Source organism: Haliotis rubra, unplaced genomic scaffold, assembly GCF_003918875.1.
Source record: "Haliotis rubra isolate DU_JTF1 unplaced genomic scaffold, ASM391887v1 Scf2, whole genome shotgun sequence".
Taxonomy (NCBI): Eukaryota; Metazoa; Mollusca; class Gastropoda; order Lepetellida; family Haliotidae; genus Haliotis; species Haliotis rubra.
Window position 1 is genome coordinate 9,284,976 of NW_025766002.1, and position 24,407 is coordinate 9,309,382.

The 24,407-nt window shown below is 40.8% G+C and overlaps 1 protein-coding gene across 1 annotated transcript in view; it reads left to right on the forward strand.

Moving 5' to 3' along the window:
* Positions 1 to 1,201: 1,201 nt before the first annotated feature.
* The window catches only part of LOC124275495 (RNA helicase aquarius-like), an 82,699-nt gene continuing 59,493 nt past the window's right edge, over positions 1,202 to 24,407 (forward strand). The window contains 22 exon segments of the mRNA XM_046711079.1: positions 1,202 to 1,338; positions 1,759 to 1,878; positions 2,617 to 2,676; positions 3,168 to 3,208; positions 3,900 to 3,935; positions 4,473 to 4,518; positions 5,385 to 5,459; positions 7,470 to 7,604; positions 8,024 to 8,092; positions 8,886 to 9,063; positions 10,015 to 10,163; positions 10,165 to 10,194; positions 13,444 to 13,557; positions 14,255 to 14,358; positions 14,987 to 15,089; positions 15,926 to 16,046; positions 18,173 to 18,265; positions 19,407 to 19,455; positions 21,047 to 21,125; positions 21,834 to 21,933; positions 22,334 to 22,501; positions 23,597 to 23,703. Coding sequence (XP_046567035.1) covers positions 1,807 to 1,878; positions 2,617 to 2,676; positions 3,168 to 3,208; positions 3,900 to 3,935; positions 4,473 to 4,518; positions 5,385 to 5,459; positions 7,470 to 7,604; positions 8,024 to 8,092; positions 8,886 to 9,063; positions 10,015 to 10,163; positions 10,165 to 10,194; positions 13,444 to 13,557; positions 14,255 to 14,358; positions 14,987 to 15,089; positions 15,926 to 16,046; positions 18,173 to 18,265; positions 19,407 to 19,455; positions 21,047 to 21,125; positions 21,834 to 21,933; positions 22,334 to 22,501; positions 23,597 to 23,703 — 1,929 coding nt within the window. The 5' untranslated portion in view covers positions 1,202 to 1,338; positions 1,759 to 1,806.

A 24,407-nucleotide genomic window follows, 5' to 3' on the forward strand; every position in this document is an offset into this window, starting at 1 on the left:
CTTTCAGAAGTCCTGGGTCCACCCATGATCATCATCGAGTTATGCAAGTTATTGGGGATGGACGCGAAACAACATATATTAGATACATTAGAGGTCTCTAAGGAAATATTTACTACTTAATTGGAATTAGTTTTTACCGATCACGGACTTCATTTCAAACGTGTGTTTTATTTCAAGAGCCGCAGCGTTCGAAATTAACGTCGGTCCTCAGACCCAAAGCCCACGGTTTTTGTTTTCTGCAGGTCCTTATGGTCGACAGCTTTTACATCCCCAATAACTAAGAGTATTATTTCCATATTAAACTATAGGGCATACTCATTCTGATCAGGACCCACAACTGTTTATGGTTGTGGGTCCTCAGGACCAGGGAACATCTACAATATAGTCTCCCTGTTAGGACCTGCAGCGTTTCAGGGCTAAGGTCAAACCCTGTTCGGGCCATCTGTATGGTGCATGCGTGTATGATTGAGCGAGTTTAGTTTAAAGTCGCTTTTAGAAATATCAGGACAGGGGACGCCAGAAATGGGCTTCACACATCGTGTCCATGTGGGGTATAGAACCGATGCGACGAGCGAACGCTTTAACCATTATAGGTAGTCTGTCATACATACCCTGAAGCAAATATATCCAAGAAAGCCCACGCAAGTCTAGAACATGTGGCAAGTCTAGATCTGAAAATGAAGAAAGTCTCTGGGGCTCCTTTTTACTGTACATATAATTTTAATTTAAAAACTTTTATTTTCCATAAAATATGTTCATTTCAGAGACGAGTTTTGTAGTCTAACCACTAGGTTACCCCACCGCCCCGTATATACACGAGGTGCATAATATTAGACTGAGTAAATTCAACCCAGTTGATTAAATTCCATCAATTTAGACAGCGGTTACATCGTACGAATGTGGAGAGTTAGTTCTTTAACCAGCTGAAGAGTACAAGCGAAGTCGAAAATAAAGGGACTCTGCTGCCATTTGGCTTGATTTAGAATTTTTTATTCTTTTCATTGCACTTTATTGCCGATTTTGTGGACAGTGCCAGGAGCAAAAATAGATTCGGCATGCATTCTCTTAACCATCCAATAACGTTGGAGGGTTAAAAAACAGAGGGCAATACATTATCAATTTATCAGTCTTCTTTGCCACGCGGGAATTGTTACGAAACGGTGGCTCCAACAACTTTATACGAAACAATGTTCTCGTACCTCTGCTTCTTTTGTTGACTTCCGGAAATCAACTTCCGGCACATGCGAAGAACGTTTTATGAAGAGAAAAAGCCGGTTAACTATGATTATTCTCAAGCTTTGTTCTACATAAACAATCAACATACATCAAGTCAAGTGAGTAAGTATGTTTTGTAAAACTGTCCACCTGTCAACAATTGTTGTATAATTGTATTGTTAAATTCTACGTTTCACCAGACAATTTCAAATATTTTGAATTTTAGTTTTTACAATTTTAGATATTTATAGTGTGCCAGGGCTATCAAACTGACAGTTTTGACTTAGTGTGTATGGTTCACTTTTATTTTGCTGCATGTCATCAATGAATGAGTGTCATTGTACCCTGACAAAGTGGATTGTTTATAACATCAATCATTGTATTGTTTCATCCAAACTCATATAATGATTTATTTACTAGCTGCAAACACAATGCTAAAACCCAAATCATTAAGTCTAGACAACATAATCAAGATTGGTTAATAATAATAATATATTTTGATATTTTGCCATAAATGTAACACACATGATGATTAATTTTCAGGTTTATCACCTTCAGTTTTGATCAAATTGACTGACACAACTTATCATCATGAGTGCTCCCAGTGGGAAGAAAAGTCTGTCCCTGACAGTGGAACAGATCCAGGGTGACACCATAATGCAGGTGAGTAGTCAACAGTACAGTGTCAGGGGTGGAAATAACCCATTGCCCGACGTCCGAGTCCAGTGCTTTTTTCTGTCGGGCAAGCAAATTTGTATATCACACTGTACCGATGTCCAGTTGACTTTCCAATGTTAATTATGTTGTGTATTTAAAAAATCAGCAGGAAAACGGTCGGTATAGTGGAAAAATTATCAGGGCAAGTGACATTACATGTGTCACTGTACCGGAGTATACTATCAATTTTAAAGTTATTTCCACCCCTGAGTGTGATAGTAAACAATGATAAACATGGTAAAGCGACAACTTTAACTGAAGATCAGTTCATAATGTTACATCTCAGTTCAACTATGATATCATAGATCAATACTATAGATACTATTTCATATGACAGTGTATGAAATAAGCCAAAAACCCAGCCAGACATCAGGGCTGGTAACTCAAAATGTTACCCGTCCAAACCAGATTTAACAAGACCAGGCACCAAGATATGACTCAGATGTATATAACATCTCAAATTCTTACCAGACCATCAGGCTGGTTAGCTGTAAATCTAGAGCGTCCGTCTGAAATCAACCCGTCTTGTGCGGTCGGACGGACCTTATTTCATACACTGCATATGAGTAATATATTTGCAGTATACATGGAACCAGATATCAGAGTCTAATAGATAAATACCAACATTTTACCATTGTATGTAAATCACGTCTTCGAGTGAAACGATTGACTCTATTTTTGCAGGTTGCCAGTCAGTACTGGATTGAACAGGCTTTGAAGGAAGGATCAACATTTAAGCCACAGGTAGACAATTCTTGAGATATAATGTAACTGAGGCAACATGCCCCTTTTCATCATGACACTTTTTTTTATGTGTTAAATGGTATGTTTTAGAAAGCTATGGGGTTCATCATGGAATGGTGTCAGATTTAAATTTTCAGATGTTCAACATTCTTCAGTTGTATATATGTATGGCAAGCTATGACATAGAAACTGTCAACACGATACAGATGTCAGTAATCCAAATTATCGTGAGTATAGCCATTATTGACATCTGTATTCCTGTTTTAAGCTTATTTATACTGGGCAGTTATTTACCCCTGCTACACCTGTTTTCTGTAGGGGCAGTGGGGTAGCCTAGTGGTTACAGCGTTCGCTTGTCACGCCAAAGACCCGGGTTCGATTTCCCACGTGGGTACAATGTGTGAAGCCCATTTCTAGTGTCCCCCGTCATGATATTGCTGGCATATTGCTAAAAGCGGTGTAAAACCCAACTCACTCACTCCTGTTTTCAGATTGTTGAAGATCTCTACAAAAATGAAGTTGTTGCCTCCAAGTGAGTAACATACGTATTGTATTTAAATATTACTGAGTGGATCAGTCTCTATTTAGAACTAAGGCCACAGATCTATAGCACAAGCATATACGGTGCTCAGTAGCAGAGTGGATTTCTCTTTATACGCATGATAATGAACAAAGCAATATTTTCAAAACTTATACTGTAAGCAGTTGACAGTAGGTGGTTAAACGTTTTATTTTGAAGGTTGTCTTGTAACATAAATGTGCATATATTTGCTTGTTATGTTGCATCTTATTGCTTATGCTCAGATGTCATTAGTGTATTGTAGATTAGGATATCAATGTTTGACTGAAATAAATCAACCACTGAAATCCAAACTTTGACTATATAACTGATCAGAATACAAATGTCATTTATATATAACATACAATGTACAGTTTGAATTAGTTTTGATGATTCAAATAGCATGAATTGTCTGTTTTGTGTCTGAAATATATTTCATCCAGTAGCAGTGTGGAAGTAAGACACAACAATTTGCTTCTGGTGAAACCTTCATTACGTAGGGAAGGGTCTTATTGAACATAGCAAGTGGCAGCCATACTCTAGAACTAAGGGATATTGCTTACACCATTCTTAATTATTTTGCGTCCCCCGCCGTGATATTGCTGGAATATTGCTAAAAGCGGCGTAAAACTAAACTCAGTCAGTCAGCTTAATTATTTTGCAGATTTTCCACGAGACGTATAATGATGTTGGAATTCAGGTGAGTAATTTCATGGTTATCATATTTGTTTCATCGCCTGTAGATCTGAATGTATACTTTTCTCCTGTCAATACCAGTACATATGGCCACTTTGTGACACTGAGTACTAAACAGACCACCTATAATATACAGTAGACAATGTGTCTAGCTTAATATCATGTGTCATCATGAAGTTAAAGTGATGGACACAGGCGTTTGGTCATCTACACAATGCTTGCTTGGCAGTACTTGTTTAAATGCTCAGAGTTGGGAACATTTGACCGTGAATTGTGCAGAAATACTTTACTGTTACACCACATTCGCCCAATGTATTTCAAGGTGTTTGAAGAACCTGGTGTAGAATTGTCATGCAAGAAAGATTGTTAAACTTTTTCCACAAAGTAGTAACAGGTGTCATCATAAATATATATGAATGAATTTAAAATGAAAGCTATTTGTATATTGTGTTGAAAGAATTCTCTGTTCAACATACCTACTGTGATCTTTTTTAGAATAATATCCATCTGTTTTCATGGTTTGTTCTTTGTATATTCCCAGTCGATACCTGGAGAATTACCTGTGGCCTAATTATGATCCCAGAAAGGTGAGAATCTTTTTACGTTCCCATTTTTGAAAGGTGAGATTTTACCATATTACCATGTTTGAAAGGTGAGATTGTACTATATTCTGACGTTTAAAATCCATTACAAGTTCACAGAAGCTTTATTATTTTTAGAAGATACTTTCATTTCTATGATTACAAACAAAAGCAGATATGTCAAATTCAGAGTGCTCCTAAAGTAAAATAAATTTGAAACCCAGAAAGCAATTTATATTCCTCTTTGACGTTCTTCCATGGTGGTAAATTACAACGGAATGAGGCAAACATGGAGTTCTGACTTCAAAGTATGTTATCATTATGAATCCTGGTTGTTTGGGAAAAATGTGTTACTCAAAGAATGACGTTAAAATATGGTACTTGTTGGCCCCTGTCTGGCGCTCGGCATTAATGGGTACAACAAGGACTGGTCGGCTCGGAGTCAGTATAATGTGTCTGAATGGGGTATTCATGCTTCACTGCGGCATGGTATCTCAGTGAGCTAGCACTATAAAACTAGCTTTAGTCTGGGCTAGTGCAAGCAGCCACACATACACACACATGCACGTCGTCATATGAGCAAAATATTTTTTAGTGCAACGTTAAAACCCATTTCCCCTCACCTCACCTCAAAAGAATGTAATCATGTTAAGAACAGGAGGTTTTGATTACAGTTGATGACATGCAAGATTAACTACAGTGATGTGAACATCAACTTATTTAGAGTAATATGTTTTCACACCTACTTAATCATCATCAATGCAAAAAGAAATGAAAGAATACATCGTGCAGTCATCAATAAATGTATCAGGTACATTTCAAAACAAATGTAAATGTTGTAAAATACATACATAGTATTGTGTCATTTCCAGACAAGCACTGCCCACATGATGTCAATAGCAATCATCGTGAATGAGAAGATAAGAGAAAGAGTGCCAGCATGGGAGGTAAGTGGTCACTTTATTTAGGACTAAAGAGTCATAATTCTGAAATGATAGATTTTTATGTGTATTTGCATTTGCTGTTCACGTTGTGTTATTTTGCATCAGGGTATTTGGGTTTGGTGGTTTAAAGGGTAAAAGGGCTAAAGTACCAGGTTTGTTGAAAGATCAAGATGTTTACTAATTTTGCAGTAAAAGAAACATATACCGTATATGACCGTCTATAAGACGACCCCATGGATAAGACGACCCCCAAACTTGACCCTTAAAATCAGTGTCAAAATGGTATGTTTCGTGCATAAGTCGATCCCCCTCAATGGGGTCCTAATCGCGGCAAACACAGACCACAGACAACTGGCAGTTACCAATAATTATAACTTTGGTCCACATTATTCAAAGAATTCACTGTCATATATATTGTGTCTACTCACGGATCGAAACGAAGTGTAGTTGACAGAAAATGCATAATATATTTTGCTTCTCTAAATATCATATTTATTGTAGCAACAAACTGGCTTGTTTATTTTACCCCATTCAACAATCACTAACTGATTACCGCCTCGTTTTCCATTGACTGCTAGTTTACAGTAACATCGGTAAAAATGTGTGAATTTAAATGGCTTCCTTATTTTACCCCATTCCATGTGCTTACCACGTTCATGAGGGTCCGTACCTTAGTGTTGATTATATATATTTTACATAAAAACTGTAAATAAAATTACACAATGCTAGGATATATTTCTTTGGGTTAAATAATAGTATTCTGTATTATATTTTACTGAGGACTGTGTCAGAATTCATCCCGTTGGCTGGGAAACGTGTGCACAGCTGATTGCTATTTCCGGCTCAAATACACACGGTAATCTTAATGCTAGGATATATTTCTTTGAGTTAAATAATGGTATTCTGTATTATATTTTTGATTATATATAAGTTTGACGAAAGCGTAGCCCATGGATAAGACGACCCCCTTCTACAGACTGCTTTTTTTGGTCCTCAAAATTCGGCTTATAGACGGTCATATACGGTACAGTGGAAGCCCTCTAAACCGGCAGCCCTCCAATCCGGCATGCTCTCAATATCGGCACTAGAATTTGGTATCGGCAGAAGCTAGTAAATTTATGATCATTTGCATGCCTTCAAATCCAGCGTCAGTCTCTTCCGTATTTCGGCACAACAAAGACCGCCTAATTGACTGTTTGTACAGTAATTAACGCTATCTAAACTGGCATCCGGTATCTCGGGCTCTCCTGTTGATTGGTTGAATGTGTATGAGCAACACAGTGGATTACCATCGGCATTAAGCTCATTGATGTTGCCTGATACATGGGGTATGGATAAGGATTAGGCCTAAGCAGGTGAGGTAAATTGGTGAGTGACACTTGTCACTTGTATTCTAAATTAATTGTCATGTCACAATGATGAATAAAGATTATGATGACTATCAGCACGTTGTTCAGTCGTATGTTATGGCACACGGAAGATCATTCTCAGGTTGAAAAGGGGAAATTCTTTAAACCGGGACACCCTCTATACCAGCAATTTGTTCAGGTCCCAACGAATGCCAGTTTAGAGGACTTGCACTGTATTACTTCCGACAGGGATGTTAGGGGGTGTACTGTCTTCTCAGACATTTTTTATGGACTTCAATGTTTATATTATAAAACAGTGACATTTGTTCGTGTTTTTGTATTTGTGTCTTTAAAGTTACAGATGTGTCTTTAATCTGTAGAGTATAAAATGGTTGGCAAAATCAGAAAAGGTTAAATTGTCACATTAAGATTGACCTTGTGTCACTATATATTCACGAGAGGTATTTCTCCAGTACTACCATCCTGGTTTCCAAGGGCGTTGGGGTAGCCTTGAGGCTAAAGTGTCTGTTCATCACGCCAAAGACTCGGGTTCGATTCCCCACATGGGCAAAATGTGTGAAGCCATTTCTGGTGTCCCCGCCGTGATATTGCTGGAATGTTGCTAAAATCAGCATAAAACTCACTCACTCACTTCTGTTTCCAGGTGTTTAAGAAGAAGCCCGAACACTTCCCAGAGTATTTCCAGCAGGTGCTTGAGGCATCACTACAGGAGAGAGACATTACACTGAAGGAGAAGTCACTCCTCCTGGTCTTCCTCATCCACTGCTTCAACAGTCTGGTAGGCTCCCATGTTAAACTGTGGCACAGTATCTCAGTGGGCTGCAAGTATACAACTATCAGTTCAGTCTTGACTAAGGCTAATGGGAAAAACTCATCAATCTTCAGAGATCATATAGACTAGAAGATCAGCAGGAGAAATTTAGAGCACCAACTTGCAAACTCAATATAGTTTTCAAACATCGTACAAGTGATGGTTATGAACATTAAGCTGATTTTGAATTATTTACTAAAAAAACTCTGTTTCTTGTGTCAGCTCTCTTCAACTGCAGCGTGGTACATCAGTGGGCTTGGGCTATAAAACTATCATCAGTCCAAACTGATACATGCCGTACAAGCATAATAAATCTGAAAACTTTAAAGTGTGTGTTGCGTTTTCCTTGAAGAAAATACCTTCACCAACTGTTACCATGGTTGCAGGAGGTCGACCTGATCCGTGAGCAGATCCAGAGACTGGTGTCCCTCCCCATCTGGGTCAACCTGCTGCCGGTAAACTTCCACATTGTTCCACGATATTTACACTGTTACATATTCATTTTCATGTTGATATTCCTCTCACTGTTACACACCATCACATAATAATGTACTTGCCTGTAGCAACATGGATTCTTAGAAAGTTGACAAAGGTTTCATGTGAAAACCTTAGTTAGTCTATTTCATTTTCAGTAATAGAGTGGTTGAGAACAAACTTATTTCAACGTTCGAGTAAATTTTAAGCTTATTTATACTAGGCAGTTATTTACCCCTGCTACACCTGTTTTCTGTAGGGGCAGTGGGGTAGCCTAGTGGTTAAAGTGTTTGCTCATAATGCCGAAGACCCGGGTTTGATTCCCCACATGGGTACAATGTGTAAAGCCCATTTCTGGTGTCCCCCGCCGTGATATTGCTGGAATATTGCTAAAAGTGGTGTAAAATTAGGTTTAATCACTCATATGGATTACATAGTCAGGTTCAAACACTTGAATGATTGTATGTCATCATACACCAATAGTATGGATCTGTGCTTCTGATGTCAGTCAACATGTTAGTCTGGTCCTGACTGGATTATTTTGAAAAACAATTATTGGTGAAAGCGCTGAATAAAAAATATCCTTTCTTTGATTTTAGTTGCATAAATAGTATGGTAGCTGTATGCAGATAGCAGTCCAGGTTTGAATCCCAAACTCGCTGCAGTGTGTAAATGCAGTTGTTGGTGTATCGTGACATCGTTTTTCCGTGTCTAGTGTATACATGGCTTGAAATCTCATTTCATTCACATATGTTAAATTTAATTGTTTTTTAGGGCAGACTGGAAGAACTTTTCCAAGCTCATCCAAAATACAAGAAGTTCTTCAACTCAATCAGAAAGAATGATCAGAAGCTGACTGAAGAGAAAAGGAAAAAAGTCCAGTTCGAGAGAGAATTCCTGTCAAAACTGATCAACACATACTTCACTATCCTGGACTCTATACAGTCCTCAGGTATGTCACTATGACCAGTTGTAAGTATGTCACTGTGACCTGGCTCATTTAGAGGTCTGCCCTTTAATATGTCACGGTCACTGGCTGATATATAGGTCTGCCCCCAGAAATGTCACTGTGACCTGGATGATTTAGAGGTCTGCCTTTTGATATGTCACTGTGACTTGGATGATATAGAGGTTTGCCCTTTGATATGATACTGTGACCTGGCTGATTTAGAGGTCTGCCACATGATGTGTCACTGTGACCTGGCTGATTTAGAGGTCTGCCCTTCGATGTGTCACTGTGACCTGGCTGATTTAGAGATGTGCCCTTCGATGTGTCACTATGAACTGGCTGATTTAGTGATATGCCCTCAGATATGTCACTGTGACCTCCAGGCTCGTTTAGAGGTCTGCTCTTTGATATGTCACTTTGACCTGGCTCATTTAGAGGTCTGCCCCTCAGATATGTCACTGTGACCTGCATGATTTAGAGGTTTGCCCTCAGATATGTCACTGTGACTTGCGTGATTTAGAGGTTTGCCCTCAGATATGTCACTGTGACCTGGCTGATTCAGTGTTCTGGTCAACCTGGTTGAGGTAGTATCATCAAATTTTCATGATATAGACTGATGTTCACACCATCAACCACAGGTTTGTCTGCTCCTGGAATCAATTGTGTTATTTTGTAATTTCATTACGGTATGCAGAATTTACAACAGAGTATCTTGAAACTTCGATTGATTTTTCAGAATGTGATCTTGAACTTTCAAGGAAGGAATAAACAAACATTTATGTCCTTTATGGGCTTCCAGACTTCTGAAATGATCTCATTACATTTTTTCTTCTAAGGGTTTACCTCTCTCTTGTCAGTAAGATCGAATTGTTGTCACAAAAACTGGCAACTCAGGTTTCAAGTAAAGATTGCCTTTAAAGGTTGCATCAGTATTTGATTGATTGCATGCTTTAGGTCCAGTGGATGACACAAAAGTGAGGTACTGTGAACGATTCATGGAGCTGATGATCGACATTGAAGCTCAGCTTCCAACTCGCCGTTTCTTCAATCTCCTCATGGACAGTGCTCACGTCATCGTCCGCAGCAAACTCTCCAAACTCCGGGAAAAGAGAAGAGGGAAAGCTCTATGGACAGGTAACAGAACATCAGTTTTGTCAGTTAATATTTCAGATTTACGATGAACCAAGTTCTCTGCATGTTCAACTGCCTCGATGTGACAATGTATTAAATCTCCATGTATATCGCTATAGTTCTATATACTCTGCAATTCTCCTTTCTCTAATTTAGCATACCGGGTACCCGTGAAGGTCCGGGTTAGAATCTTGGCCTTCAGTAACCCATGCTTGTCGTAAGAGGCGACTAACTGGGTCGGGTGGTCAGGCGCTGACTTGGTTGACACATGTCATTGGTTCCATATTGCACAGATCGATGCTCATGTTGTTGATCACTGGATTGTCTGGTCCAGACTCTATTATTTACAGACCGCTGCCATATAGCTGGAATATTGCTGAATTGGAATATCACTCACTCTAATTTATATCACAGCATTTCTCTTGCTCAGCAGAATATTCAAATAATACTCCAAAGGAAGCTGTGTAAGTGAATGGGTCCTGGTTAATTATAATGATAGATGTGTAATTCAGTGTGTAATTGACATACTTGTTTTAGGGTTCAGGAAGAAAACAATTGCTAGGGTATTCTCCAGATTTCCCCTGTACCCATGAATATTTGGAAAAGCCGACAAAAGTGGTGGTAAAAAAATGGGTGGTCACAATAATGACTTCTCCATATCTTACCTAAGCATACTGACAGAAACCAATATGGGAACACAAGAACAAATTCCTTTATTCTTTTCGAAGTTTCTTTAAAGGCTTTGTTTTGCACTGTGGGTAGAAGTCGGAGAAAAAATAAAGGAACTCTGCAATGGAGAGCTGTTCCCTTATTTGTTTCCCTCAGTATATTCACTTTTCATGTACATTCCATGACATAGTGTGTTGTACTTCGTATCAGCATTATGTCAGTGCTTGACACAAACTACAGTACTCTCATAGCAATACAAAGTATCAGTCATGACAACCCTGAAAGTAACACCATCATAAAGACTTTCACAGTGTCATATGCACAATATTCCTCCATCACTCATGTATACACACAGCCAGTTTGTTATTCCCGCTAGCATGCTGGGTAGGCTCCTAGACCCGTATCATCATTCCTTCTGCTGTCACTGCCATGGGTAGCATGAGCTAGTGGTTAAAGCGACTATGCTCTGAGCACCACCTCTTTATTTGCCTATGAAAAGGAACAGTCACAGTTGGTTGTTTCATAATTGTTTGTATTATATTATATTACGCCCGAACTTTCCGTGATTGCTCTGATGGCGGGGAAGTCCCCAACTATGGGTACAATGCTGCTGTGAAGCCTTGTTTGCTTTCACTTTGTTCGGTGTTTTCCATGGGCCGACAGGCATGACCATGATATTGCTTGGGTTTTCCCAGGCCCACATATTGCTAAAAGCTGGACATAAAACTCCAACTCACTCACGTACATTGTTATGGGTTCTGTCCCCGCTCTCAACCTCAAGGGTTGAATCTGTTCAAGGTTCCTTCAAGATGGAGACACTGCGTCGGTGTGATCTCATCACTCATTGCACCTCGACCTCGCGTGATTCATGACCCATGTTCAAGCAGTACCTTCGGTTCTCTTACTCCTTTCTGCCATCAACCACTCCTCGACGACTGGTTGCTCACGCAGCCAGCGAGTCTAGATGCTACTCACACAGTGATAGACTGACTGGGGTGGATAATCAACCTCAAGAAATCCGACCTGGTACCCACCCAGGACTTGGTTTTCTTGGAGCTGCCGATTAGATCTCTCCAGCCCCAGGCACCAAGCACACTTGGCTCCGCTCTACTGGGGCCATATGGCGGCGACGATCTCTGTAGTGTGGTGGGCGGTTGAGGATGCGTCCTATACAGCAAGCTTTGGCTCTACTCACACGAGGATCTGGAGCCAGTCTCACAGTCCCCGGTTTGACACCTCATAGGGGGATCCTTGGATACGCTGGGCAAGTTCACATCAACGGGGTAACCTGTCCGCGGGCAGGGTAGTCCGCCTTCAGTTGGACAACCAGCGGCTTCGTGTCCAATCAGGTGTCCCCATTCTTTCTCTCTGGTGCGAGTAAGTCAGGTACTCCTGTTTATCTCCGGGGCTGGATGCGCTCTTGCGGATCCTGGCCCCGCATGTGCAGTGGGATGCTCGACAGGCAGATTTTCAGAACCAACCTCCCAGTTCTCGACTGTTTGCTCAGCGGGACGATCAGACACCCGTGTTCTGCTCTCGGATACCGGGCTCACCAGGGTGCTACGGCTCGATCCTCTGGATTGGACGGGCAGTCACTCATGCCTCCGCCCCTCATTAGCCAGCTCGCTACACTGGCACCGCTTACTCACTCACAGAGCTGGTTTCCGTAATTCTCAGGTTTCTGGCTCAGCCTCCTGTTCTATTACTTCTCACTCACGGAACGGAGCTTCCACCCAAATCCACCAGTTCCTTGGCCTCTGTCAGGTCTAACCTCTCCCTATTTCCTGCAGCAGTTGCAGAACAATAGGCGATTCGTTAAACGCTCAGTACGCAGGATAAAGATTAGGGGCATTGCAGACCCTTTTCTGGGATTCGAGTCCACAGTATTGGTAGTTTTTGCAAGCTCGCTTGGAAGAAGGCCTGGCGGCTTCAACCTGATTTCACGTGGCTACTCCACACTATTTCCACTTTTCACACCCCTGTCGACTCACTCACGGATTCAACCTGCGCTCACTCCACTTGTGCTAGATTGGCTGTCCGGTCCAACTTTCTCACACCTATCGGCTATTTCCATTCAGTTGTTAACTTTGGAAAGCACTCAGGGTCTCATGTAAGTTCTCACTCACACGGATCGATCATTCACTCACTCACTCAGCCTTCCACATCGGGACCACTCTCACGGCACTCACCGCTGGATGTCCGTACTCTATATCACTCACGGGTACCCAGCTGTTCTGTTGTTGTTACGGTGGCGGAAGGCACTTTCAAGGGCAAGCTCTCCCCTGAGGGGTTGAAGGCTCACTTTCGGTCAGGGCAGTAGCATCAAAAGCTTTTGCACTCACTCACTCACTCACTCACTCACTCACTCATCCCTCCCACCTCACTCACTCACTCCATACCTGTGAAGTTCTGGGTTAGAATGGTCTTCAACCCATGCTTGTCTTAAGAGGCATCAAACGGGATTGGGTGGTCAGGCTGACTTGGTTGACACATGTCAGTGTATCCCAAGTGCATAGATGGATGCTCTTGATGTTGATCACTGGTTTGTCTTTTCACTCACTCACTCACTCACTCTTGTTGCAGCTCCTTGACATGCTGGCAGTCTATGGTGGCTTCGAGATTGATGAGCAGACTGGGGAGGCCCTGACCGTACATGACAGGATCGACCTTCATTATAATCGGGTCACCAAACTCCAGGTAACCCTTCCTCATCTTATTAAAACAACTCTTTAGCTCTTTCTAGTCCTTTACTCAAAAACATCCCCTTATCTGTTAAAGTCATGAAAGTTCATCTGTATAGTTTAAGTTAAAAGAATACTTGATCACTGTGCTTAGATCCATGTACATTTTTCAAGAAAATAATGACAATAATATCAATCTTTCAGAAGAAATTTGCAGAACCAGGAAATCTTTTACATGCTTGCTAAGCATCTGAAAATATGAGATGTTGTGACTATGATACTGGAAGGCCCCTCAAGGGGTTTATGCAGATGCTGACAAAATAGATTTGGTCTTTCTTAACTCAATTACAGCTGCAGTCTGAAAATTGAATTAGCTTCGTTATATTATACAGATCTTCTTTGATTGGCATTCTAGAAGTTGGGTAGATGAAGGATGAGGACTATTTTTATAGATATACAACTTCTTTATTCTGTATAAGCGACGTTTCGACATAGATTCTAATGTCGTTGTCAAGCAAGTTTCATCACAAGTGTCATCAGAAGTGTCATCACTTGCTTGACAACGACATAAGAATCTATGTCGAAACGTCACTTATACAGAATAAAGAAGTTGTACATCCATAAAAATAGTCCTCATCCTTCCTTTGTTGTATAGATATGGTCTGTTTTCTGTTGTTTTCTAATTTGATCCAATTCTTGCTCCTGTTTTTCAGAAAGTCATGTTCCAACATTACCCTGACCTGCAGAGTTTTGCCATCTGTAATGTGGCCAGTGTGGACACTAGACAGAACCTCTTCAAACACTTCCAGCCTCTCAGGTAGCACCACTGTCTCTCTCTGTTGTTGAGTCTGTGTCTATTACAGGATTCCAGAGTCATTGTTGTGTAATTATTCATCTCAATAGGAACGGCAGTCACATATAAATAGACAGATTTCTGTTTGTGCCTTTTTGAAAGCTGTGGAATTTATTGACCCTGTGTGTTTTCCTTCATTCATATTTTGTCCAGAATGAGTGGAGTGGATATATCACAGAAGGGAACAATGGGATTCTGTTACTTTTAGCCATGTTGGAATAATACTGGTATTTTTGACAACTAGCAGGATAGATAAATTGTCGCTTGGATATTTCATGGAGTCAGAGAGCATGATGAGTTAAAGAATATCTGCAGTCCTGGCACTTAGGCACATCGCTGCATGAACACATGTACAGGCTATGTGCAGTACAAACACAGATCTAACAATAGTCTCAACAATACTGGGGCGTTGGGGTAGCCCAGTGGTTCGCTCGTCATGCCGAAGACCTGGGTTGGATTCCCCACATGGGTACAATGTGTGAAGCCCATTTCTGGTGTCCCCCGCTGTGATATTGCTGGAATATTGCTAAAAGCAGCGTAAAACCCAACTCACTCACTCACTCACTCAACAATACTTCTTTCTCTCTGACAGTAACATGGACCTGCACAAGATCCTGGCCCTACTGAATTACCTCCCCTACCCAGAGGAGGGCCAGAAGGATGTGTATGACACAGAATTCATGCTGCATCTCATGGTGAGTCCCACATTCAGTAAATGTATCAGATTGCACATTGTCTTATGTGCATAATAATCTTGTTTTTTTTCTCAATGTAAACAGTTGTGTATGTCAGTACTATTTCAGTTATTAGCTGATTTTAGCAGTATTAAAGGAATACTCTCTCTTCGTACCTCCCAGTGTTCCGGCAGTATTCTAGAGTATCTCAGAATCTCTTTTCAAGTTTTCAAGTTGTTCTGGAAGATCGTGTGACACGGATCTCATTTAGATCATATTTGATAGCTGCATCTGACAGAAAGTATTTCCTGTGGGAATTCATTTATCCCCGACCGCGTCATATTATGGTATAGCTGCCCTGTCTGGCTTCGCATCAGCAAGGACTGGTCGGCTCGGAGTCAGTATAAGTGGGGTATTCATGCTTCACTGTGGTATCTCAGTGGGCTAACTATAAACCCAGCTTCAGTCTGGGCTAGTACAAGAGTTTAGCATGCATTCGTCATATGAGCAAAATATTCTCAAGCACGACGTTAAACCTCAGCAATATTGAGTTTAGTTTTACGCCGCACTCAGCAATATTCCAGCTATATGGCGGTGGTCTGTAAATAATCGAGTCTGGACTAGAAAATCCAGTGATCAACAGCATGAGCATCAATCTGTGCAATTGGGAACCGATGACATGTGTCAACCAAGCCAGCGAGCCTGACCACCCAACCCCGTTAGTCGCCTCTTACGACAAGCATGAGTTACTGAAAGTTCATTCTATCCTGGACCTTCATGGGTCAGTGGGAATTGAATGTTCATGTACAGGTAGAGGATTATTCTTCTATTGACATGTTATTCATCTGTTCTGGTAGGTGTCAAAACATGAGCGTCACCCATCTCAGCTGGAGGAGATTAATGACATGCCACTGTATCCAACAGAAGACATCATCTGGGACGAGAACATTGTACCCACTGAGTTCTTCTCAGGAGAAGGTAAGATACCACTGTATTTCTAAATGTGTTTAAATAATCAAAGCAAATTAGGGGGTCACTGACCTTGAAAGTTTGGCTTTCATTTTCAACTATAGGCTCCGAAAAGTCCACAAAGTTTAAAAAACTGCATGTGAAGTGCATTCCCTTTCAACAGTTCTCATCTGTTTTTGTCTGGAATGACTGCTGTCCTTGTAACAATGACAGGACTCATAAGTCAACCTGGCTAGCTATTCTTGAAACCTTCGTAGCCCTCCTAACTTCTTAAGCCCATTCTTAACACATTGGCTACGATCAAAATTACGAATTCGTAGGGCTACGAACGTTTCGAGAATAAGGGCTCTGTTTCTTTACCTTGATGTTAGTAAATCATTCCTGCTTTACAATGGTACAAGAATCTGTATCACTCCTGCTTTACAATGGTACAAGAATCTGTATCACTCCTGCTTTACAATGGTACAAGAATCTGTATCACTCCTGCTTTACAATGGTACAAGAATCTGTATCACTCCTGCTTTACAATGGTACAAGAATCTGTATCACTCCTGCTTTACAATTTAGGTACAAGAATCTGTATCACTCCTGCTTTACAATGGTACAAGAATCTGTATCACTCCTGCTTTACAATGGTACAAGAATCTGTATCACTCCTGCTTTACAACGGTACAAGAATCTGTATCACTCCTGCTTGACAACGGTACAAGAATCTGTATCACTCCTGCTTGACAAAACGGTACAAGAATCTGTATCACTCCTGCTTTACAATGGTACAAGAATCTGTATCACTCCTGCTTTACAACGGTACAAGAATCTGTATCACTCCTGCTCCTGCTTCACAACGGTACAAGAATCTGTATCACTCCTGCTTCACAACGGTACAAGAATCTGTATCACTCCTGCTTTACAACGGTACAAGAATCTGTATCACTCCTGCTTTACAACGGTACAAGAATCTGTATCACTCCTGCTTGACAACGGTACAAGAATCTGTATCACTCCTGCTTTACAATGGTACAAGAATCTGTATCACTCCTGCTTCTGTATCACACAACGGTACAAGAATCTGTATCACTCCTGCTTCACAACGGTACAAGAATCTGTATCACTCCTGCTTTACAATGGTACAAGAATCTGTATCACTCCTGCTTTACAACGGTACAAGAATCTGTATCACTCCTGCTTTTACGGTAATGGTTTTCACAACGGTACAAGAATCTGTATCACTCCTGCTTTACAACGGTACAAGAATCTGTATCACTCCTGCTTTACAATGGTACAAGAATCTGTATCACTCCTGCTTGACAACGGTACAAGAATCTGTATCACTCCTGCTTTACAATGGTACAAGAATCTGTATCACTCCTGCTTTACAACGGTACAAGAATCTGTATCACTCCTGCTTGACAACGGTACAAGAATCTGTATCACTCCTGCTTTACAACGGTACAAGAATCTGTATCACTCCTGCTTCACAACGGTACAAGAATCTGTATCACTCCTGCTTCAACGGTACAAATCGGTACAAGAATCTGTATCACTCCTGCTTTACAACGGTACAAGAATCTGTATCACTCCTGCTTCACAACGGTACAAGAATCTGTATCACAACGGTCCTGCTTGCTTCACAACGGTACAAGAATCTGTATCACTCCTGCTTTACAACGGTACAAGAATCTGTATCACTCCTGCTTTACAACGGTACAAGAATCTGTATCACTCCTGCTTTACAACAAGGGTACAAGAATCTGTATCACTCCTGCTTTACAATGGTACAAGAATCTGTATCACTCCTGCTTTACAATGGTACAAGAATCTGTATCACTCCTGCTTTACAATGGTACAAGAATCTGTATCACTCCTGCTTTACAATGGTACAAGAATCTGTATCACTCCTGCTTTACAATGGTACAAGAGTCTGTATCGAAATGTCACGCTCACGAGAAGAAGTTGTTATCCATGAATTTGTTAATAGTGTCCATCCCGACTCAAAGAAGTTTCTGAGTCCCAACATCAGTGTCTGCAACCTCACCATATCAGTCACCGGATTGTCTGGTCCAGACTCAATTATTGAAGGCTGCCAACATAGTGTGACGCTAGTAACGACAATCAAATCTATTTTGTGTTTCCAGGCTGCCTGGCACTGCCCAAGCTGAACCTCCAGTTCCTGACACTCCATGACTACCTCCTGAAGAACTTCAACCTCTTCAGACTCGAGTCCACATGTGAGTATCTCTGTGGGGATTCTGCTGCAGATCTCCAGTCCCTGTGGCTGTCAGAATGAAGGATTTGGTAGGCTTACCTCTCTAGTGCTTGTGATTGTCAGATAATTAAGTGAGTGAGTATCACAGCAATATCACAGCAGGTGGCTTTTACTCTGCTTTTAGCACTATCCCAGCAATATCACAGCAGGGGCCACCAGAAAGTGGCTTCACACATTGTACCCATGTGGTGAATCGAACCTGGGTCTTCAGCATGAAGAGCGAACACTATTAGGCTACCCACTACCCCGTTCATTGAGATATTGACAGGAATATGTTGACTGATGGTGCATTAGGGGTTAAAAATCCCATCTACCCACTGCCCCATTCATTGAGATGCCGGGACAAGTCAGTTTTCATTTCAAATAATTGTATCTTACTTGTCGTGGGCTACTATTTTCCACTTTATGGTTTCAAACTGCAAATAAACTTTGATTTAATTTCATATCTGCCGCATTAGCTATTAAATTTCGCAATGATAATAAAGTAGTAGTTATTTTCTTTGCTATTTATCACAATAAATAGTCAGTAAACATTAACATCAAATGCGATTGTTGACTTCTTCATAATTATCAAATAATGGCATCTTACTTGTCCGTGGGCTACTAGATAATTTCCACTTATGGTTTCAAACTGCAAATAAACTTTGATTTAATTTCATATCTGCTCAAAACCGCAATACATTGATTGATTGCCCACGTAGCTATTAAATTTCGCAATGATAATAAAGTAGAGTTATTTTTCTTTGCTATTTATCACTTTTCAATAAATAGTCCAGTAAACATTAACATCAAATACGATGTTGACTTCTTCTTTCATAATTACATCATCATAATTATGTCATAAAATCAGGGCAAGTGGATAATTAGTCAGGACAAGTTACTTTCTTAAAGTCACTTGCCCTGTGGCAAGTGGCTCTTTAAAAAAAATTTGAACCCCTGTGCATAATGTACTTGACAGCTACTTATTTTCCTTATCCTTACTTGGCCAGGATTTGCCAATATTTCATGTACACACCTTCACCAGGGCATGTGTAGCCATCTTAGTTTCTGTTATGGATTATTATGGGTTGGTATGTGATTACTTAATGTTTGTTGATTTGCAGATGAAATCAGACAGGACATCGAAGACGCAGTGTCACACATGAAGCCATGGTGAGTGGATTGGTTGAAACTCAACTCAGTTGCAGAATTGTCAGGCTGCCAAACAGAATGAAACATATCCAAGCCTATGTGATCAACAACAAATTATATGACATTTTATGGTGAATCACTGAAGATTCCTGGTACATCTTGATTGTTATCTCCCGCCGCACGTTTAGCGCGAAGCGGGGGATATAGTATTAGGTTCCGTCCATCTGTCCGTACAAATTTGAATATCTTAAGAACCATTGACTAGATTCTTTCCATATTTGGTACCTAGGTTCATGACAGTATAAGGACGGTTTGGTGACCTTGACCTTTATTTCAAGGCCACAAGGGGACTTTAACATTTTACTTTTGTCAGCGAGATATCTTAGGAACCGTTCACTAGATTTTCTTCATATTCAACACCATGCTTTATCTAGGGAAGGTGCAGGACCCAGTCGATTTTGGTGACAGTCACTTAATTTTCAAGGTCATGGTGACACTTTGAAGATTTCAGCATATTAACCTGCATGTTATGCTTGTCAACGAGATACCTCAAGAACCATTCACTGGATTTTCTTCATTTTTGACATTAAGCTTTATCTAGGGAAGGCACAGGGCTAGTCGATTTTGGTGACCTTCACTTACTTTTCAAGGTCACAGCGACACTTTGAAGATTTCAGTATGTTAAACCTGCATAGTAAGATGGTCAGCGAGATACCTCAAGAACCATTCACTGGATATTCTTCATATTTGATGTCAAGTTTCATCTAGGGAAAATGCAAGGCCCAGTCGATTTCGGTGACCTTCACTTTATTTTCAAGGTCACAAAGACACTTTGACGATTTCAGCATGTTACCATTTTTTATTACCATTTATGCATATTTCATTCACTATGACATTCATGTCAAGGTCAAAGTCAGTCTTGAAAATTTTTGTGTGTTTGAACAACTAAACAGCAAGATATCAAGAGAGATTGACTGGTCATGTTTTTGTTGACATTTATCTTCATCTGAAACTTTCATTACTTTTTAAGTTTGATCTGATGATTTGTGGCGGGGGATGCTTGTTATTGTTGATAGTGAGATTGGATGTATCACTGTAGATATCTCACAGCTGATATCTGCATTCTTCACAAAGGTAAAATGGCAATAAAATAGAAATTGCATTATGACATTTAAATAATGAGTGAGTTAGTTTGTTTTTACGCCGCTATTAGCAATATTACAGCGATATCATAGCGGAGGACACCACAAATGGGCTTCACACATTGGACCATGTGGGGAAGTGAACCCCGGGCCTTCTCTTTAACCACTACTCTACCCCACTGCCCCTGGCATTTAAATATATAAAGGGTCATTACTAAGCAGCCATTATTTGTCAGTCCAGAAAATGTTTTCATCTAGATTAATGGTACTGTACATGCACTAAAGGGGCAAAGTCTGGATTGAAAGGAATTTCCTGCAAGGATATCAGCCTGTTCCTTTGGGATACCAACATAAGTTTGTAGTCAACATGAAGGTATTTGCAGAATGGACATTAAACATTAAGCCAAGGAACTGTTGTTGTTGTTATAATTTCAGAACCGAAATTCTGAACTTCTTTGTTTTCATTTCAGGAGAGCAGAAGATGGTCATTGTTTGTTTGGGGGCTGGGCAAGAATGGCGCAGCCTATTGCTGCATTCAGTGTTGTGGAGGTTTGTGATTTGTAAATCTACCTGCTGTAAGTCTACCTGCTGTAAATGTACCTGTGAATATGCTGTTACAAACAGTAGGCGATATTCCAGTTTGGGAACTGTATTATTTGGGAACCATTTTGTACAATTGTATTTAAATTAAGATAACGACCATTCCATTCACAACGTGTCATGGATTTCATACAAAGATGCCGATTTTATTCCCCTGAACATGGTCAAGGAAATATTCGAAATTTACAGTGAAACGTAATCATGGCGAACCAGGATTGGAACCTACAATCATAGGCGTCGGAAATGCCCAAGGGACGCAACTCTGTACAGCTAACTGGGGACCTCTAGGCAACTAAGCCTGGGGGTATGTAGACCCGCCATGTTACAGGCCTAAAGGTGGTGCTAACAAACCCCCTGAACTTTATCAGGACTAACTCTGGGGATCAAACCCATGACCAAGTCTTACGATCCTAATTTACAGTATGTTAAAGGGACACAACTCTGCATATAGAATTGCCACACTATTGACGTCTTGTCCACTTGTTTTTTATGAAGTGTGGTTTATAAGACATAGCGCATCTGACTGGTGGATGTTATCACATATATTTCACTACAAGCATTTCCTCCCAGGCTGTTAATGTCTGTTTAGTGGAACAATCATGGCACACTGAGTATTGGGGCTGGCCAATCATGTAAAGTCCATGGTTTGTTTTACAGGTTGCCAAGCCCCTGATTGGTGAAAACCATCCAGCCCAGGTTCGAGCAGACATCAGCCTCAACCTGAGTGTCAGGCCAGAAGTCAAATGGGAGTGGGAAGGTAAAACATCTGGAGTGAGTGAGTGAGTGATATCAGAGAGTTAGAGAGAGAGAGAGTGAGTGAGTGATATCAGAGGATTTTTTTGGCGTGAGTGAGTGCACACACACACACACCCTACCTGGCTCACTGCATATGTGTCTCAATCTTGCTTTTGTCCTCAAATTATATGATTAACCTAGGTAAATTACTAGAGGAGATAATTCAAGTGTTGCAGACATAGATGACTGTCACGAGAAACAGTACAGTGGCTTGATGCATTTTGACTTGGATCAGGTCTCAGTTCCCAAAAGCGATATTAGCGCTCAACTTATTTCTGGTTAATACATTAAACCCCACAGCCTTACTTAACATGCTTAACTGTCCTATATCTGACTGAACACTTGCATGGTCTTGTTACCAGGTTTGAGGAAGCATGACGTGGCCTTCCTGGTGACACTGCGTCCTTCAGTATCCATCGGATACCAGTACCGACACAAAGAACCCTTCATCCCACAGGTTGGCCTGGCCTACGTCCGGGGCTGTGAGATAGAGGGCATGTTGGACGATGCAGGAAAAGTCATTGAGGAGGGTGAGTATGAGCATCTTTTTATTATTATTGTTATTATTATTATTATTATTATAGGATATTTATATAGCGCACATATCCACGCACTAGTGCATGCTCAAGGCGCTGGTATTTTTTCCCTCGATCATTAGATGTCAATCTCAAAGGCACATCGCATTATCAATCTCAACTCCCTGGGGAGTATACAACTCTGGCAGCCACTAGACGCGCACCGAGTTATTGTGGCTTTCTCATCCTAACGAGGTCTTCAGACAGTGGAAATGATGTGGCAAGAATAGCCACTACTTACGGTTACAGTGCGTCTGTTTTCAGTGTTGATACGCAGTAGTGCACATCCATAATATATAATTATCCAAGGGAGTCAATCTCCACTCTGTTATGATCCATACACTGTCCTTTGTTGACAGATTTTACGAAATAACTTTTATTTATTATCAAAGTATATATTGTTATAGTCACGATATGGCTGCAATATTGCTGATGTGACTCTAAACCTGAACTCACTCACTCACTATGATCCATACAACTTAAAACTTATGAAAGATAAATGACAATTTGAAGTCTATGTGTTTCAGTATTTACTAGCCATGACAAATTAACGTTAGTCACATAAAATCAGATGTTCTTTTCCTTCTTTTAGTAATATATTCCCTGAACATGATTAACACCATGGAATCATTTTTGAAGTACACTCAAAAGCTTCTTCTACACCTTCTCTTCTGACTTAACACATAATTTCTCCTGCAATTCTATTGGACAAGCTATGGAATGAGTTTTTGGTATTTTACCATGATAAAGTGGGATATTGTACAAGCATGGGTGGTGCTGTGAGTGATATGGAGTATTTGGAAGAACAGTGCCAGTAAACAGATCCTGTTTGAGTTGTGTTGGTTACTATTATTCTTGTTGGGCAGTGGGGTAGCCTAGTGGTTAAAGTGTTCGCTTATCATGCCGAAGCCCCGTGTTCGATTCCCCACATGCGTACAATGTGTGAAGCCCATTTCTTGTATCCCCCGCCATGATATTGCTGGAATATTGCTCAAAGCGGCTTCAAACTAAACTCACTCACTCACTCACTATTATTGTTGTTCCCTATAGGTCCGGAGCCCAAGCCAGATTTAAAGGGGGACACGAGGACGTTCCGGGTGTGGCTGGATCCCAACCAGTACCAGCAGGACATGACCAACACTGTGAATGGAGGAGAGGTGAGAGGCCACCTGATGAAGTCGAGTCAGTCCCTGGGGGTACAACATCCACACATAGTGTGTCTCGCTAGGGACTCAGGGGGAATAGGTCCTAGTCTATTACTTGTTGAATCCCATGGGGATTCTGTGTAGAATTGGTTTTGGGGCAACTGGGTCCTAGGAAAAGTGTGTGGTCAGACTTAGTGACTTGGTTGACAGCATGTACCCTGACAAAATGTCAGACACTGGATTGTCTGCTCTTGTGTATTTAGAAGTAGCCCCGAGCAACCCTTACTGGTCCTTGTAAATGAATTAATATATTAGTTGGTCGGACTCGGTGACTTGCTTCATGACATATCTGTGTTCCCTGACAGCTTGAAGTTTTGCTTATGATATCAATCACTGGATTGTCTGGTCCTAACTCGGTTATTTACCGGTAACTGTCATGTATAGTTTGGCATGAAATGCATGTGGACCCGGTTTTTTGTAAATATCTCTTCATCCAATGACCCAATCGATCTCAAACTGTGCAAGTGGATGTTTTGTCAGACAACCTAATCACATTGTAAATCACCGATTTTATGCATTTGTATTAAAGAATCTGTCTATGTAACTGTCAACAAAATAAACAGCAGAACGCAGAATGCTTGCAGAGGGAGGGAGCCAATGACCTGTAACAGCGGCAGTGTTGGGTCATAAAGGTCAACGTTCGTCAATGTAGGTCA